This window comes from Diceros bicornis, chromosome 24 (genome assembly GCF_020826845.1).
Source record: "Diceros bicornis minor isolate mBicDic1 chromosome 24, mDicBic1.mat.cur, whole genome shotgun sequence".
NCBI lineage: Eukaryota > Metazoa > Chordata > Mammalia > Perissodactyla > Rhinocerotidae > Diceros > Diceros bicornis.
This window is the reverse complement of record NC_080763.1, coordinates 12,881,214-12,900,505: the sequence shown is the minus strand read 5'-3', so window position 1 is coordinate 12,900,505 and position 19,292 is coordinate 12,881,214. Positions and strand designations below refer to the sequence as shown.

The 19,292-nt window shown below is 39.1% G+C and overlaps 1 protein-coding gene across 1 annotated transcript in view; it reads left to right on the top strand.

Annotated features, from left to right (window-relative positions):
- Positions 1-1,082: 1,082 nt before the first annotated feature.
- SGPP1 (sphingosine-1-phosphate phosphatase 1) overlaps positions 1,083-19,292 on the top strand; it is a 39,976-nt gene continuing 21,766 nt past the window's right edge. The window contains exon 1 of the mRNA XM_058567081.1: positions 1,083-1,927. Within this exon, the coding sequence (XP_058423064.1) occupies positions 1,229-1,927 (699 nt within the window). The 5' untranslated portion in view covers positions 1,083-1,228. The remainder of the gene's footprint in view (positions 1,928-19,292) is intronic.

The window sequence follows — 19,292 nt, the reverse complement described above, 5'->3', positions numbered from 1 at the left end:
CTGTAATCTAGGTGTACCTGGAGGTGGACCCAGATCTGTTTACCAGTTATATTGTGAGCAACTTGAGGGCAAGGATGGTGGTTTATTCATCTTTCTATGCCCACAGCCTAGTAAGTGGAGTGGGAGGAGGAGAATAACTCTCCCTGGGAAACGAAGAAAGTATTTCTAATGACATAAGGGAGGGGAGTTTTCCAGCCTGTTTCTTGGAAGAAGTTCAAATTCTTTAATTATAGACATTCACCTTACTTGAAATAACTTCCTGGAATTGGAGTTTAGAGACTTTCTAATAAAAACTATTCTTTCTAGCAGTCAAGTTTGTAACTTGTGAGACACGAAGTTAAGTCTCTATAATACCAGCCTTATCCAACTCAAAAATCTACATACTGCATTCAGCTACCAATTACATTTCTTCTATGCCTGTTAGCTATTAGCATTTTTAAAAGGAAATTCTAGATGTAAGTCAAGAATAACTGTGATCTCTTAACTCATACCAAAATATTTTGTCAATGACACAATATTGTCCTAGGATCTACATCTGGTCTTGCCACCATTGGTCAATTGGCACCTGCCTCTCAGGGCATCAACCGTCAGAGATAGCTTTATGATTACATGTAATTATTTGAGTCGAACAATTCCGGGCGCATGGTGGTGACTTCGCCTTCATTCACCGTTCACCATTTGATTCTCGGCCAGCAAGACGTCCGGGTGGTTGGCCACGGGCACCGCCGAAGCCGGCACCAGGATCGTGGCCTCTCTGAGTCAACGGTCGGCAGAGGGAAGCCGGCCACGCCAGCCTGCAGGGAAGGAGGGCTGAAGTTGGAGAACCGTGGCGCGCAGCGGCCCGCGCGCGAGGGCTGCGACGCCTGGTGGGTACTAAAGCGAACCTCCAGGCGGCCGCGCCGCGGAGCCCGGGCGCCCAGAGGCCGCCGGATGCGCGGGGGCGGCCCCGGGGCCCCTCCCGGAGCGGCCGTGGGGGCGGGGCGCGGCGCGCGCCGGCGCGTGGAGGCTGCGGGCGGTGGCGGAGCGCGCGCGCCGAGGGAGGGGCGCGCGGGGCGGGGGCTCGCGGCGGCCTGTGGCGCCGTCTCCCCGCAGAGCCGAGCGGGTCGAGCGAGGTTCCGCTGCTGCCGCCGGCGGCCGGGCGCGTGGGGACGGTTCGGGGCCGCGCCGGGGGCCGGCCCGCCCTCCCGCCGCCGTCCTCCCGTCAGCGGGCCGCGCGGGTCCCCTTATCATGTCGCTGAGGCAGCGCCTGGCCCAGCTGGCCGGCCGTCTGCAGGAGCCCCAGAAGGTGGCCCGTTTCCAGCGGCTGTGCGGGGTGGAAGCGCTGCCGAGCTGCTCCGCCGCGGCCGCCGCCGCCCCGGGGGAGGATGAGGAGAAGGCGGAGGCGCCCTTGCCCGGAGACGCCCGGCGTCGAGAGCGGCAGCCGGGGGCGTCCGGAGGCCCTCGGCCGCCCGGGGGCGACCGCAATCAGTGCCCCGCCAAGCCGGGCGGCGGCGGCGCCCCCAACGGCGTGCGGCACGGGCTGGCGGCCGAGCTGGGCCCGGCCCCGCCGCGGCGCGCGGGCGCCCTGCGCCGAAACTCGCTGACGGGCGAGGAGGGCGAGCTGGCCCACGTGAGCAACTGGCCGCTCTACTACCTGTTCTGCTTCGGCACGGAGCTGGGCAACGAACTCTTTTACATCCTCTTCTTCCCCTTCTGGATCTGGAACCTGGACCCCCTGGTGGGCCGGAGGCTCGTGGTCATCTGGGTGCTGGTCATGTACCTGGGCCAGTGCACCAAGGACATCATCCGCTGGCCGCGGCCCGCCTCGCCGCCCGTGGTCAAGTTGGAGGTCTTCTACAACTCCGAGTACAGCATGCCCTCCACCCATGCCATGTCCGGCACCGCCATCCCCATCGCCATGGTCCTCCTCACCTATGGGCGCTGGCAGGTGAGTGCCCTCTCCTCGCCCCGCTCGGCCGGCGGAGTGAGAGAACTCGGACTTCTCTTTGCTCTCCACAGTGGTTGTAGTTTGGCCGTTGCCCTCCCGAGCCCCTCTTTCCACAGGTTTTCACAGTACCCGCAAACGGGCCCGTTCTGGGTTTTAGAAAATTAAATGATGCGGGGGGCTGAGGGGGGAGGGACCCAGAGGCAGCCGTCAAACTGTATTTTGATAGTTATGCCTTTCTTAGAACCCAAAGGAAACACTATTGGTGCAGTAATACTTGATCATTGGGCTTTGGGTGAGTGTTTAAACGGTTTTACTTCTTGCGATGCACAGAATATAATTGCGATTAATTATAATGTGCTTATAATCAATTGTTCGGTAACTAAGACCCATTTTCACCTTAAAATATGGTGCTTTCCCCCACACCGAGTCTGTTTCAGGAGTAGGTGAAGTCATTAGCTTTACTCTGAGACAGTGTTTATAAAACTGTAGTGTGATTGCAGAACAAACATGATCGTTCCGGGCAATGAAGTAATGAATTTTAAAGGAAAGCCACCCTTGGTGGAAGTTAATGGAGCACAGCCTGAGTTCTGTTTTTAAGGGATGTGGTTGCTAATTTGCTGATAGACACAGTTTAATTATTTTATGGATCACTGATCTGTAGTATCAGTTGTGGAGCTACTGCAGTATTATTGTTGCATTAGCTTTAAAAATGTGTGGTTTTAAAATTATTCTTAAAATTAGGGTTCTTGGTCAGACTGGTGGGTTTGTAAAAATGGCAAGTATGACAGCAGGGTGAGCCTGACAATCATGAATGAGTTTTTAATGGTAAACATGTCATATTTTGCCTACTTCTTTGGGCCTCCCATTTTTCAGTGTTTTGTGGTCCATAAATGTTACTAGGTGTAAAAACGAATTCTCTTTCATATAGAAGCAAAAGATGTTCTTAGACTGCTGTCTTGTTTTATCTGTCTTTTAAATTGTAGGGAGATTTGTTCATCCTGCAGACCAGTCCCTTAATTTAAGAATAAACCTAATAATTCTGGAGACTCTAAGAAATCAGATTTCCTCAGGTTTTTTTTCTGGTACAGCACAAAATCATCTTACGTTGAGAAATGCACATTCTGTGTAAAACTCCATTATAATAAGCTTACTGCAGATTTAATTTCAGTATAGATAAAAATCTTGTCCCCATGGACACTTCTGTGCAGTGCGTGTCTTTTATAGTAACATGGAAAATATGTAATGTGCACACTAAGAATGGCAGGATTATGAGGGAAGAGTACCACGGACAGTTTTTTTTTTTTTTTCCCTATTTAACCAAAGGAATATATAGTGATATTCAGGTCGTAAAGTAGTGCTGCCTGTTTTGCATAATAGATAAATATCTCAAATTTTATTTAATCTGAATAGTTCAGAATTTAAGATTGTCATTGAGTTATGTTCGGCATGATGTTTACTGGTTAGCTGATGTTTCTCTCATTTTCATGAGACCTTCAGGATTCTGTAACTATAGGGCCTTTTATAACTCCTCCTCAGTGAGTAGCTATGTTGCATGCTATTAATATTAGCAGTCCAAGTAGGAGAAAATAGTTCTTTTTTGCTCATCATTCATCCAAAACACATGCTAACAGGAAGTCTGAGAAGAGTACTGCTGGATTGTTTTGGGGATGCAGCTATCAATATTATAACATTTCGAGTTATTTGAATTATCAGAATAAGCTTATGTTATAGTTTTTGAACAACCTAGTATATTTAATTCAAAGTTTGTGGAATTTGTATATCATACAATTTTAGAATTTGAGCCAGACAGGTCTTTAGAAATCCCCCAGTCTCAGACTGTCATTATACAGATGTGAAAACTGACCATTTATCTTAGAGTTAATGTTGTAAAATTAGATTAAATTTATTTTACCCTTTTTCACTCTAAATTTGAATAAACTTCTAAATTTGAATAATTATTTATCTTTTGGTTAGCTGTTTTCAAAGAAAGGCTCCCTTATATGAAATTTCTATGTTTGTAAATGTTTGACTGTAATAACCCAGTACAGAAAACAAAATGACTTTTTTACCTTTTTACTTTTTTTTAATCTTTGTTGTGAGTGGAAAACAACAGGACTTTCTTTTGCTCAAGTTGTTTTGGTCCTCTTCTCTGTCAATTACTATTGTAGTACTTTGGAGGCTTATATTTCCAGAGTGGTTAATGAAAAAAAATATATTGGAAACTGGGGTAAGAATTAAACAATGAAAGCCTGGTGTTTTTCGGATTACTAGCAGTTTTGGTTGACAGTCGTGTCCATCTGCTGTGCCCCTACTGCTTAATCAGGACAGGTGTGGTTACTTCTACGTGCCTAAGGTGCTGAAACATCTCTGGAAACTTAGTTATCTCATAGACCATCCCTTTAGTTTGTAATGGCTACTTCACCCCTCTGCTACTTAATGTACCTACTTGAAATCTGCTCAAGATGCATCTCCTACATGGGGAAACAGAAATTAGCCCTTTCTGTTTCATTATTCCTCGTTTGTTCTTAAAATGACAATAGAAAAAAAAATTACTTAGGGGCTTGTTTAAAGTGCAGATTTCTGCACCTTACTCCCAGAGGTTGTGATTTATTAGATAAGTGAGGGGCATTGCATTTTACTGAAGTTCCCCGAAGACTTTTGTGTGTGTGTGTGTGAGGAAGACCAGCCCTGAGCTAACATCCGATGCCAATCTTCCTCTTTTTTGCTGAGGAAGACTGGCCCTGGGCTAACATCCGTGCCCATCTTCCTCTATGTTATAAGGGACGCCACCACAGCATGACTTGAGAAGCGGTGCGTCGGTGCGCGGCTGGGATCCGAACCCATGAACTGCGGGCCCCCTAAGCCGAGCACGCACACTTAACTGCTATGCCACCCGGCCGGGTCCCCGTCCCCCAAAGATTTTTGATGAAAAAAGGTACTTTTTTCAACCTCTTCCAGTAAAATTAACTCTTGATCCTTACACTATATTTTATATTTTTCCGACATTGCTGTTTCAGCTCTGCAATTCCAATCTTTGAATCTTTTTAAGGTAGGTTATAATACAAAAAGGGAGATCAAAACAGTATGGCTCCAAGCAATTATTTGATACTGGGAGAATTTTCTTATTTTATTTTACAGTTATGTAAGAAAGAAAGTGTTATAGCATTTCTCTAGGTATTGAATAACTTGAGAATCCATCGGACAGGATAATGATTATTCCTCTCGTATTATTCGTTGGAATTTTTGTAGCCTGAATTGGGAAGAAATAAAGAGCATCAGGTATTAAGAACATAGTCCTTTGAAGAATAATCTAAAATAAAAAAGAAAGCGTTCCTTTTGTGTTTATGTTTGCATGTTCTTTCCAGAAATAAAAATTCTGTTTTTTTTCTTTTTATGAGGAAGATCAGCCCTTGGCTAACATCTGCCAATCTGCGTCCTTTTTTTTTTTTTTTTGCTGAGGAAGACTGGCCCTGAGCTAACATCCGTGCCCATCTTCCTCCACTTTATATGGGACGCCGCCACAGCATGGCTTGACATGCAGTACGTCTGTGCGCGCCCAGGATCCGAACCCCGGCCGCCAGCAGTGGAGCGCACGCACTTAACCACTACGACACCCGGCCGGCCCCCAGAAATAAAAATTCTTAATTTTTAAATATGTGGTATATAATGAGTTCTAATTATATACTTGATTTAATAACATTAGGAAGGTTTTAGATGAATTTCGTTTTTAAAAAATTAGTGTTGGGGCTGGCTCTCAGTGGCTCAGTGGTTAAGTTTGTGCATTCTGCTTCGGCCGCCCTGAGTTCACAGGTTTGGATCCTGGGTGCAGAGCTACTCACCTCTCATCAAGCCAGGCTGAGGTGGTGTCCCATATAGAAGAGCTACAACTCTACAACTATGATACACAGCTGTTATTGGGGTTTTTGGGAGAAAAAAAAAAAAAAAGGAAGATTGGCAACAGATGTTAGCTCAGAGCCAATCTTCCTCAAAAAAAATTAATTATTTAATTAATTAATTAAAGAAAAAAATTAGTGTCATCACACACTTTATTGCCAAACCCATTCTCAACTAGTCCATATGTTTTCATCACTTTTAATGATAATAATATAGTTGTATAATACTATTAACATTATTAACAGTTATTAAGATCTTATCATGGGTCAGACATTGTTTGAAATGTCTATTACCTCATTTAGTCTACACTTATAATATCTCAATGTTTGGTCCTACTATTAATACAAGTTTACAGATTAGGAAACTGAGATAGAGGGTTAAGTAACTTACTCAAGGTGACACAGCTAGTAAGTGGCAGAGCTGAATTTAAACAGACAGACTCTGGAGCTGACACAGAAAAGTCTTTTCAGATCACACTTTGTGATTTTTAAAGGATCTTTGCAGTAATTTTTTTTTGGCTGTGGAATATTTGCCCTGAGCTAATATCCACTGCAAATCTTCCTGTTTTTGTATGTGGGTCGCTGTCACAGTATGGCCACTGACAGACAAGTGGTGTAGGTCTGCACCTGGGAACTGAACCCAGGCTGCCAAAGTGGAGTACGCCAAACTTAACCACTAGGCCACTGGGGCTGGCCCACAATAATAAATATTTTTGAAATAGATATGATTGTGTTCTTAAAATACAAAAATAGCTTTCATATGCCTTGAGAAGATAATGTGTGTATATGTACATACATATGCAATATCCACAAATATTTGTGTTTTAGATATATATGAAGTTGTTGACTGAAATCAAATGCTAATTTGATCACCCTTCCTTTTCCTCTGTCTTCGTAATATGAATAAAAAACTCAATAAACATAATAAGAGCTTTGGAAAAGAAAAGCACATAAGATATTATATGAAAATATAGTTTATTGTGGATAATATAGGAAGATATCTGTGAGATCATGAAAAGATAAAAGGAAGAAAGGCAAGAAGTAAGAGTTACAAAAGTAGGTCACAGATGACAAAGACTAGAAAAGGCTTCAGGAGTTAAGGGAAACTGATCACTGTGGTAATTCTGGGAAGAAACACAGTTTATTAAAAAGCAAATTGATTTGCTACTTAATCTCTTTTTACCTAGCGTGATACTTGTGTTTGAAATGCACATTTTCTTGATTTTATAAGTGCTTATTATTCTTTGATTTAAAGTTAATTTTATTTATTTATTTGAATAGTTAATACATTGTAGAAAACTCAATATTTTCATAAAACTATGAAGAGGACAGTACATTTCTCTTCTTTTTCTGTTCCACAGCTACCAGGATCTCTTTTCCAGAAGGTTTGATTGTTATAAGTTTCTTCTTTAGCCTTCTAGAGATAGTCTTTACTTTTGCAGACATATATTTATATAGTTTACTTTTCAAACAAATGGTAACATGCTATATTGCTCTGAACCTTGCTTTTTTCACTTAGAAATACATTGTGAAGATTTTCCTTTTCTTTTACCCAACAATTAATGAATACTAATTTTGTGCTTGCAATTGTTTTAAATGTCTTACATGACATAACACTTTTTTGTTTTACTAGATAATACATCCACATGGTTCAAAATTCAAAGGTATAAAAAGGAGTATAGTAAAGTTTCCCTCCCATCCCTGTCCACCTGTTACCCCGGGGACATTAACCATTTTGCATGTGTGTGTCCAGATCTTCATTTCAAAGTGCAGTCTGGATCAGAAGCATCACCATGCCCTGGGAGTTAGAAATGCAGAATAATCGGGCTGGCTTCAAGAACTGTAGTCTAACACATTCTCAGGGGATCGGCATACACATTAAAGTCTAACAAGCTCTGCTTCCAGAGACATTTTATGCAAATACAAACCTCAGCAAGTACCTGACTTCTACATGGTCTCTTTTTATCTTAAAAAAAACAAAAGAAATATCTTTTCCCAATTGTTAGGTTGTCTTTTCGTTTTGTTGCTGGTTTCCTTTTCTTGTGCAGAAGCGTTTTAGTTTGATGTAGCCCCATTTGTTTATTTTTTCCTTTTATTTCCTTGCCTGGGGAAATATGATATTCAGAAAAGATACTGCTAAGACCTATGTGGATAAGCTTACTGCCTATGTTTTCTTCTAGGAGTTTTATGGTTTCAGATGCAAATCATATATCTGATAAGGGTTGTTTTTTTTTTTTTAATTTTTTAATTTATTTATTTTTTCCCCCAAAGCCCCAGTAGATAGTTGTATGTCATAGCTGCACATCCTTCTAGTTGCTGTATGTGGGACGCAGCCTCAGCATGGCCGGAGAAGCGGTGCGTCGGTGCGCGCCTGGGATCCGAACCCGGGCCGCCAGCAGCGGAGCGCGTGCACTTAGCCGCTAAGCCACGGGGCCGGCCCTGATAAGGGGTTAATATCAAAAATATGTTTAAAAAAACTCATACAACTCAACAACAAAAAAACAAACGACCCAATTAAAAAATGGGCAAAGGGTCTGAGCAGACATTTTTCCAAAGAAGATACACAGATGGCTAACAGGCACATGAAAAGATGTTCAATATCACTAATTATTAGGGAAATACAAATCAAGACGATGATGAGATATCACCTCATGCCTGTTGGAATGGCTGTTATTAAAAAGACAAGAAATAACAAGTGTTGGAGAGAATGTAGAGAAAAGGGAACCCCTCATACACTGCTGGTCTGGTGGGAATGCAAACTGGTGCAGCCACTATGGAAAACAGTATGGAGACTCCTCAAAAAGTTAAGAATCGAACTACCATATGTTCCAGCTATTTCACCTCTGGGTGTTTATCCAAAGAACGCAAAAACACGCTAATCTGAAAAGATTTGCTCTCCTGTGTTCATTGCAGCATTATTCTTAATAGCCAAGACTGGGAAGCAACCCAAGTGCCCATCAACGGATGAATAGATACAGAAGAAGAGATATATATGTACAATGGAATACTACTCAGCCATAAAAAATGAAATCTTGCCATTTGTGACATTGATGGATCTTGAGGGCATTATGCTAAGCAAAATAAGTGAGATGGAGAAAGCCAAGCCAAATACCGTATGATTTCACTCATCTGTGGAAGATAAAAAACAACAACAAACAAACATGTGGATACAGAGATTAGATTGGTAGTTACTAGAGAGAAGAGAGGAGGGAGGAGGACGAAAGGGCTGATAGGGCACATATGCATGGTGATAGATGGTGATTAGTCTTTGGGTGGTGAACATGGTGTAGTCTATACAGAACCTGAAATACAATGATATACATCTGAAATTTATATGATGTTATAAATCAATGTTACCTCAATTAAAACAAAACAAAATAGGTGGCAGCATGTTTTGCACACAGTTCTGCACCTTGCTTTTTTCACCTAACAATACATTCTAGAGATCTTTCTATATCTGTGCCTTAAAGAGCCTCCCCATTCTTTTCACCATTGTGTAAATGTACCACAATTTAACCAGTGTCTTTTTTTGTTGTTGAGCTAACATTGGTTTATAACATTATATAAATATCATGTATACAACATTATAATTTGACTATTGTATACACTACAGTGTGCTCACCACCAAGATCTAGTTTCCATCCATCACCATACAATTGACCCCCTTTACCCATTTCACCCTCACAACCTTCCCCTCTGGTAACCACCAATCTGTTCTCTGTATCTATGTGCTTGTTTTTGTTTTGTTTTATTTGTTCATTTTTTTTGTTTTTTTTATATTCCACATATGAGTGAAATCATACAGTATTTGTCTTTCTCCATCTGATTGCACTTAGCATAATACCCTCAAGGTCCATCTGTGTTGTTGCAAATAGCAGGATTTCATCTTTTTTTATGGCTGCGTAGTAGTCCATTGTATATATGTACCACGTCTTCTTCATCCATTCATCCGTCAATGGCACTTGGGTTTCCATATCTTGGCTATTGTGAATAATGCTGCAATAAACATAGGGGTGCACATATCTTTTCAAATTAGTGTTTTCATATTCTTTGGGTAAATAGTCAAAAGTGGAATAGCTGGATCATATGGTCGTTCTATTCTTAATTTTTTGAGGAATCTTCATACTATTTTCCTTATTTTCATTCCCACCAACAGGGTATGAGTATTCCCTTTTCTCTATATGCTCTCCAACACTTGTTATTTCTTGTCTTTTTGATAATAGCCATTCTAACAGGCATGGGGTGCTTTCTCGTGGTTTTGATTTGTATTTCCCTAATAATTAGTGATGTCGAAGATCTTTTCATGTGCCTATTGGCCATCTGTATTTCTTCTTTGGAAAAATGTCTAGTCAGATCCTCTGCTCATTTTTTAATTGGGTTGTTTGGGTTTTTTTCTTGTTGAGTTGTCTGAGTACTTTATGTATTTTGGATATTAACCCCTTATCAGATATACGATTTGCAAATATCTTCTCATTTGGTAGATTGCCCTTCATTTTGTTGATGGTTTCCTTTGCTGTGCAGAAGCTTTTTAGTTTGGTGTAGTCCCATTTGTTTATTTTTGCTTTTGTTTCCCTTGCCTGAGGAGACGTATCCAAAAAGTTGTTGCTAAGACCGATGTCAAAGAGCATACTGCCTATGTTTTCTTCTAAGAGTTTTCTGGTTTAAGATCTTACATTCAAGTCTTTAATCTATTTTGAGTTAATTTTTGTGTAAGATAGTGGTCTAGTTTCATTCCTTTACATGTGGCTGTCCAGTTTTCCCAACACCATTTATTCAAGAGACTTTCCTTTCTCCGTTGTATGTTATTGGCTCCTTTGCATGACTTAACTCTTTTAATCCCCGTAAAATCCTGTAAGTATTAACACTGGTTTGCAGAAGAAGAAACCGAGGCAGAAGGAAGTTAAGTAACTTGCCCAAGATGACTCAGCAAGTACATAACAGAGCCTAGATTCAAACCCAGGCGGTTGGGCTGCAAAATGACACTACTGTATGCGCTGTATTATATTGCCTTTCCATATTAGCACTTCCATATTATATGTAGAGAGAGCTATCCAATTTTTTTATATTTGCATGATGTTCCAATATATTAATATAGCATAATTTATTTAGCAAGTTGATTATTCCAGTACTGCCTATTCAAAGCCTTTCTCTATTTTTTTGTATTAGATTTTTGGTATTTTACGTACTAAGTGTTTTTTAACTATACTTCTTTGTTTTTGTTTTGTTTTGTCTTCTAGTCATTGCTCTACCTTCAAATGTTATACCACTTCAGGTATAACGTAGGAACCTTGGAATAGTATACTTCCATTTTTCCCTCTCCCCTCCTGTGTATTATTGTTGTCATACATTTTAGATGTAGATATGTTATAGAACTAGCAATAGGTTAGTATTTTTGTATAATGTTCCAGCATTATTTCTAGAAATATTTTTTGGTCCCCTCTTCTCCCACATCCTCTCCTTCTGGAACTTCAATCTCACGTATGTTAGACTGTTTAACACTGGTGACTCACAGATGACTGATGCTCTGATTGTGATAATGGTGATGATGATTGCAGTGTTTTTGCCCCCTGTGCTTCAATTTGGATAGTTTCTGTTGCTGTGACTTCAAGTTTACTGATCTTTTCTTCTGCAACGTCAAATTTTTGAGTAAACTCATCAAGTAGGATGGGATATAATTTCAGATAACTGTATATTTTATATCTAGACGTTCCCACTGGGTCTTTTTTAAATCTTCCATTTCTCCACTCATCATGTTTCTGTTTTCCTTTACATCCTTGAGTATGTTTATAAGATTTTTAATAGCTATTTCAGGGTCCTTATTTACTGATCCTATCATCTCTGTCATCTCTGTGTGATTCTAGTATTTCTCCTGGTAATGGATCATGTTCTCCTGCTTCTTTGGTAATTTTTATAGAGTTTTAGATTTTGTTGTATTTCTTCAAGTAGTGTTGGACTTTGTTGTGGTGTACAGTTAAATTACTTGTCCATTTAATCTTTTTAGGCTTGCTAGAGTGGGTGCAGAATAGCTATAGTGTAGAGCTAATTGAGCCTCACTACTAAGGTGGTAACCTTCTAAAGACTCGACCCAGTTCCCTCAGCACTTGGCTTGTGGGAAAGCAATTCAGGCCTGTGTGAGCTCAGAGAGTTGTTTGGCCTACTACTTTTTGGTTGTTTTTTCCCCAGCCTGGTGGACTTTCACCCCATGCATGCACAGATTTGGACTTAGCCAAAAATTTGCAGAGACCCCTCTACAGATCTCAGGGGCTCATTCTCGTTGCAGATTCCTCTCTCCAGTACTCTGTCCTGCAAATGATAGCTCCTTTGGCCTCTGGGAACTTGATTCTCTCTCCCCTTAACTCAGTGAGGCTGCTGGACTTTGTTTTGGTTCCTCCTCCCACGCAACAGCCTGGAAACTGCCTCCAGCAGCAAGCTAGGGCCAATCATAGGGCTTATCTCATTTGTTTCCCTTTTCGTATGAATCACAGTCCTGTGCTGCTTGTTTTCCAGTGTCTGAATACAGTTGTTTCATGTAATTTGTCTAGTTTTCTGGTTGTTTACAGTGAAATGGCTATTCTTACAACAGTTAATCCTTTATGAGCAGAAACGGAAATCCTATCACCTCCACTTATGTTTTTTATTTTTTATTTTATTTTTATTTTATTTTATTTTATTTTTTTCCCTTTTTCTCCCCAAAGCCCCAGTAGATAGTTGTATGTCATAGTTGCACATCCTTCTAGTTGCTGTATGTGGGACGACGCCTCAGCATGGTTGGACAAGCGGTGCGTCGGTGCACGCCTGGGATCCAAACCCAGACCGCCAGCAGCGGAGCACACGCACTTAACCGCTAAGCCATGGGGCCGGCCCCTATGTTTTTTAATATATGACAGCTTATTGAGATGTAATTCATATACCATACAATTCATCCATTTAAAATATACCATTCAGTGGCTTTCAGTATATTCATAGAATTGTGCAACCATCCCCACAGTCAACTCTAGAACATTTTCATTACCCCCATAAGAAACCCCATACCCATAGTTGTCACTCCCCGTTTCCCCCAAATCCCTACGCAACTAATCCAGTTTATATCTCTATAGATTTGCCTACTCTGGACTTTTCATATAAATGGAAGCATACAACATGTAGTCTGTTGTGACTGGCTTGTTTCACTTAACCTAATGTTTTAAGGTTCGTCCATGTTACAGCATGTGTCAGTACTTCATTCTTTTTTATTGCTGACTAATGTTCCATTGGATGGATACACCGCATTTTCTTTATCCTTTCATCTGCTAATGGATATTTGGGTTCACTTTTTCGTTATTTTGAATAACGTTACTATGGATATTTTCATATAAGTTTTTGTATGGACATATGTTTTTGTTTCTCTTGAGTGATTTATTGGTTTTTGAAGCCCTTTATATTGTGATATAATTAGCCTTTTGTCTGTGGTGTGATTTGGAAATATGTTTTCCTAAGTTGTTACTTCTCTTCTGACTTTGTTTTTTTCCCAAGCAGAAGTTTTTCCTTTTTGTGTATCAGTCTCTTATTTCATGGTTTCTGGGTTTTCTGTAATATTTAGAATGACCTGCTACCACGGTTTCTTATAGTACTCTATGGTTTCTTTTTTTATGCTTAAATCTTTGAACCATCTCTTGCTTTGAGGAAGGAATACAACTTGATATTTCCCAATAGCATCTTTATTGAATAATTCTTTTTTCCCTACTGACTTGAACTGTCATTTTTATCATATATTAAGTATAGGTATACACTTGGGTATATATCCATATTTTTTATTCAGAATTGATATATCTGATATTTATGTGCAAGTTTATACTATTATATTTAATGTAGCTTTATAAATATTTTTTCAGAATTATTCTTGCTGTTTTTACTTGTTTATTTTTCTGTATATACTTTAGATTTTGTCTAGTTCTAAAAGAAAAATCCTTTTGCTATTTTTTTTATTGGAAAGATAAAGTTGTACTTTCAGATTTAAGTGTTTAATCCATCTTCACTTGGTTTTCTATATGTCGTGAGGTATGGATCTGAGTAACTTTTTTTATATAGATAATTAATTGACCTAGTACCATTTTTGAATAATTTATCCTTTCTCCACTTATCTGTAATGCCACTTCTGTTACATATCAAGTTCCCATATATTTATGGATCTGATTTTGGGTTCTCTGTTCTGTTTTGCTGGTCTATTTGTCTATCTTTTTATCAATATCATTGTCTTAATTGCTTTAGAGAAAGTCTTTTTTTTTTTTTTTTTGTGAGGAAGATCAGCCCTGAGCTAACATCCATGCCAATCCCCCTCTCTTTGCTGAGGAAGACTGGCCCTGAGCTAACATCTATTGCCAATCCTCCTCCTTTTTTTCCCCAAAGCCCCAGTAGATAGTTGTATGTCATAGTTGCACATCCTGCTAGTTGCTGTATGTGGGACGCCGCCTCAGCATGGCTGGATAAGTAGTGCATCGGTGCGTGCCCGGATCCGAACCCAGGCGGACAGTAGCAGAGCGGGCGCACTTAACCGCTAAGCCATGGGGCCGGCCCCTAGAGTAAGTCTTGATATCTGTTTGTGAAAGTTCTCTACAATGTTCTTCAAGATTATCTTGGCTATTTTTGAATATTTGCTTTCAATATACATTTTAGAATCAGCTCTTTAATTTCCGTGAAAAACCCTGTCTGAACTTTTATTGAAATTGCAGTGAATTTATAAATTAATGTGGAGGGAACTGAGAGCCATAAATATTGAATTATTTTATCTGTGGATATGGTAAATCTCATTTACTTAGGTTTTCTTAAATATATTTTGATGAAGTTTTATAATTTTCTCCATATGGGTCAACCATATCTTTTGTTAGATTGATTTCTTCTAGATTTACTTTATAGTTTTTGTTAGTGTTGTAAATGATATCTTGTTAAAATTCAAATATCCTTTTTGTTGCTAGAATATAGGAATGTACTTGATTGTTATACATTGATTGCGTATACAACAACCTTGTTCAACTCTCATTAATTTAATAATTTGGATGTATATTCTTATCTGTTCTCTATGGAGAAAATCATATCAACTAAGAATAATAAGTGTATTTCTTTTGTTGCAATTATACATTTTTTTCTTCTCTTGTTGGCTAAAAAGCTTTAATCAAGGTAATGACATTCAATTCCACAAATATAATCTTCTCATTTCTAATAAGTACTAGGCAATAACATAAGCCCTACAGATATCAGGGTGAATAAAACAAAATGGTCTGTTTCCTTGAGCAGATTAGATTGGTGTTTTAGGAAGACTCTTGTGTCTGTAGTATGGCAAATGGACTAGAGAGAAGAAAGATTGGAGGCAGGGAGAGAGTCTCCCAGATCAGGAGACTGCAGACAATGACCTGCCGCCTGATTTTATTTGACCTGTGAACTACAAATGGTTGTTACATTTTTAAATAGTTGAAAAATGTCAAAAGAAGAATTATATATATGTATATATATATATACACACACACACACACATATATATTTTTTTTTAGTGAGGAAGATTGGTCCTGAGCTAACATCTGTTGCCAATCTTCCTCTTTTTTTTGCTTGAGGAACATTGTCTCTGAGCTGACATCTTTGCCAGTCTTCCTCTGTTTTGTATACGGGACACCGCAACAGCATGGCTTGATGAGCAATCTGTAGGTCTGTGCCCAGGATCCGAACCCGCGAACTGCAGGACACCAAAGTGGAGCATGCCAACTTAACCACTACACCACCAGGCTGGCCCCAAGAATGATATTTTATGATATGTGTAAATTATATGAAATTCAAAATTTTAGTGGCTGTACGTAAAGTTTTGTTGGAATCCAGCCATGTTCATTCATTTATATATCATCTGTGGTGCTTTTGTGCTACACCAGGAGAGTTGAGTAATTGTGAGTTTGACTGTCTAGTCCACGTAGCCCAAGATGGTTACTCTTTGGCTCTTTACAGAAAAACTTTGCTGGCCCTTGACCTAGATAGTGTCAGTGGCAGGAGAGAGAAATGGATGAATTTGAGAAATATTAAGAGGTAGAATTGACAAGACATGGTGATTAATTAGATATGGCAGTAAGGAGGAAAAACAGGAGAAAAGATTATTCCCAGATTTTGTATTTGGAAAGCTGAGAAATAGTAGTTTAATTTGTAGAGAGAGAAAGTATTGAAAGCAGGTCAGATTTGGGGAAAGCAGCAGGAACATTGAGGAGATGAGTTCCATCGTAGATATGCTGAGTTTGAGGTGTCTGTAAGACAGCCATCTGGAACTATCTGGAAGGCAGTTCTATACATAAAAGAGACCTGGACAGGTTTGGTGACATGAGCATATACGTGCAGAATGCAGTGATGAGAGTGGATGATATTGCCTTGGGAGAGTACATACGGTGAGAAGAGCAGAGCTAGGAAAAAACCTTGAAAGACATCAATATTTAAGGAATGGATAGAGTAAAAAGAACCTGAAACAGAATCTGACAAGTAGCAGTTTGAGAGGTAAGAGGATATCTCAGGGATTGTCTAACTAAGGCTGTGTATGTATGTGTAGGGGGAGGGTTGGGGTGAGGGGAGGGCTCTACTAACCTATTTGAACTAGCTTAAGCCAAAAAAAAAAAAAAAGGAAATTTACTTGAAGACTAGAGCGGGTATCTCATGAAAGTCAAGGACAAGAGAGTGCTGTGAGGGATTGGAGCCGTCTCTGGAATGCTGTTAGAACTAAAGGCACGGTGTCCATCTTTCCTTTGTTTCTTTGAGGTTGTGTGGTCTCTCATTTCTGCTGCTTCTTTCTCTGCTTTGGCATGTGTGTGTCTGCCTTACCCCTAGTTCTATATCATTTCCAGATTCACACATACAGCAGACACTGACTGACTTTCTTTCAAATTACTGTTAGAAAAAAGAATCTAATTGGCTCAGCCCAGCCAATGGATTTGCTTCCCTACGGCCAAGTGTGCATGCCTGATCCAATAGGTGTGGTCAAGAGAGCAGGATCACGCAGTGTGAGCATGTCTCCAGGGCCACACTGCTGGGTCTAAGTAGGGATATTTGCAGAAGAGAGGGGTGTAGATTGGAGAATATAATAAAAAGAATATACTATAAAGAGAAACTAGAAATGAAAGAGTGTTTCTAGAAAAAGAAAATAGTTAATATTGTTAAATGCTGCTAAGAGGACAAGCAAGACTTATGGAAGACTTAGAAATTAAAAAGAATAAGAAAAGCTAGTGTTAACTTTTTTTGTGTGTTTCCTTACAATTTGAAAATAATTGGGACCATATTATGTATGGAGTTTATTCTTTTTTTATTTAATATTATGTGGTATTTTAAATTTATGTTTAATTATGTTAAATTCATATTTAAAATTATGGTTAATTTTATGTGTCAATTTGACTAGGCCACAGTACCCAGGTTTTTGGTCAAACAGTATTCTAGATGTTTCTGTAAAGGTATTTTTTAGATGACATTAATATTTAAATCAGTAGACTTTGAGTAAAGTAGATTACTTTCCATGATCTGGGTGGGGCTTTATCCATCAGTTGAAGGCCTTATGAGAAAAAAGATAGTCCTCTGCCAAGGAAGAGGGCATTCTGCCAGCAGACTGCCTTTGTATTGAGCTACAACATCAACTCTTCCTTTGGTCTCCAGCATTCTGGCCTACGGTGCAGATTTTGGACTTGTCAGCCTCCACAATCCTTAAAATAAATCCAATAATAAAGTCAATTCCTTACAATAAATCTCTCTTTATATATGTATATATACACATACCTGTTGTGTTTCTCTGGAGAACTCGAGTACATTGTCATAAATTTTCCTATCAGTAAAAATTCCTAGAAAACGTTCTTAATGAATGAAATAGTTTCATATTCATGCAAAATAGTTTTTATACTATAGAGTTGTCCTTACTGTAGATATTATTAGCTCCACTTATAGATGAGGAAACTTCGATGCAAAGAGATTATGAAACTAGCCCATGGTCCCACACCCGAGGAAGTAGGCACCTTATGTGAAGTCTGCCTAGCTCACAATCCTCTAAAAGCTCCCTCGCCTGTAGGCAGCCACATTTTCTCTACGTGATCTTGTCCATTAGGAATTGAGAATAGGTACTGAGTTTGGGCAGGTTTCCTCGATGAAGAAGAAGTAAATTCAGAAACCTTCTTCTATAGACCACATGGACTGAAGCGTAGAGAAGCTGGTCTGCAAAAAAGAATGAAGCAGATATGTAAAAAGAAGAGATGTTCCTCTGACTGTTGAGTTTATAGTTCTGGTTTCTTCTTGAAGCTCAGCCTCATTCTGCCTTAGGGTTCTGTGAGATATCTATATCCTTATAATACGTCTCTTTTTTTTCTCAAGATAATTTAAGTTGATTTCTGTTATCTATGTTTTGAGAGTCCCAGTAAATGTATGTAGTGTAAATGGCTAGAGCCAGGTCTATGTAGCTCCAAAAACCCACATATTAAACTACTACATTATAATCAATAAATATTGATTTATTCATTGTTTTGCGGTATATATAATTATGATAAACATTTTTATATATGAATCCTTGCCCACGTTTCTATGTCGTTAGTATAGAATTCTAGGAGAGAGATTATTAGGTCAGTGTATATGACATTTAGAGCTCTTTTATTTATTGAAAAAATGCTTTCCAGAAAGGTTGCATCAATTTTCATTCCACTAGCAGTGTGTGAGAACAAGGCAGATATATCATTAATGTGTTATCCTTGTCATTTGTTGTTTACCCTATCCATTCCTTGAATTCAAAATACAGTTTTTTTTCTGGTGCTTGCTTTTGTCCCATATTTAAGTTACTCTGAAAATTTTAGATTCTATAAAGACAGTTTATGTAGTTGCTTTAATTGCAAGTCATTTTATTGACTTCTTTTACTAACCTCAATGAATGTGAATGGAAAATGCCATAATATAAAAAGTAATTCTGATTATGTGTGATAAAAAGTTAAGGAAAGCATATCAGTAAGAAAAAAAACGTTTGGTAGAATAACTGAAGGAAATGTTTAGATAAGTGTTCCTGTAATAGGATGTGCAATGAAAAGATTAGATAGTGGTATAAAATTAAAAGCATCTGGGAGGTCATGTGATCTGTTTTGAGTTTGGTAAATTTTTATTAATTTGAAAATAATGTGAAGGACTCGTAAATTTTTCTTTCATCTTTTCGAAGATCTAAAGATTTAAGTAAAAACCTTATTAGAGCAAATACATAAATTCAGATAAAGCTCAGCATTCTCTTAAGAAAAAGACGTAGAAACTAGGAACCCCTACCAAACTTAAAATTATTACCTATTTGTGTAGTTATAACAGTGTAAAGTAACAAGCATGGTAAATTGGAAAAGGCATCAGAATAGGCTACTAGAACGTACTAGTAAATGTTATTTAGCATCTGTTTCTTTATTTGTAAACAGAGGGGAGTGGAATTAGCATCTTTAAGATCCCTTTTACCTCTAATTAAGTGAAATTTA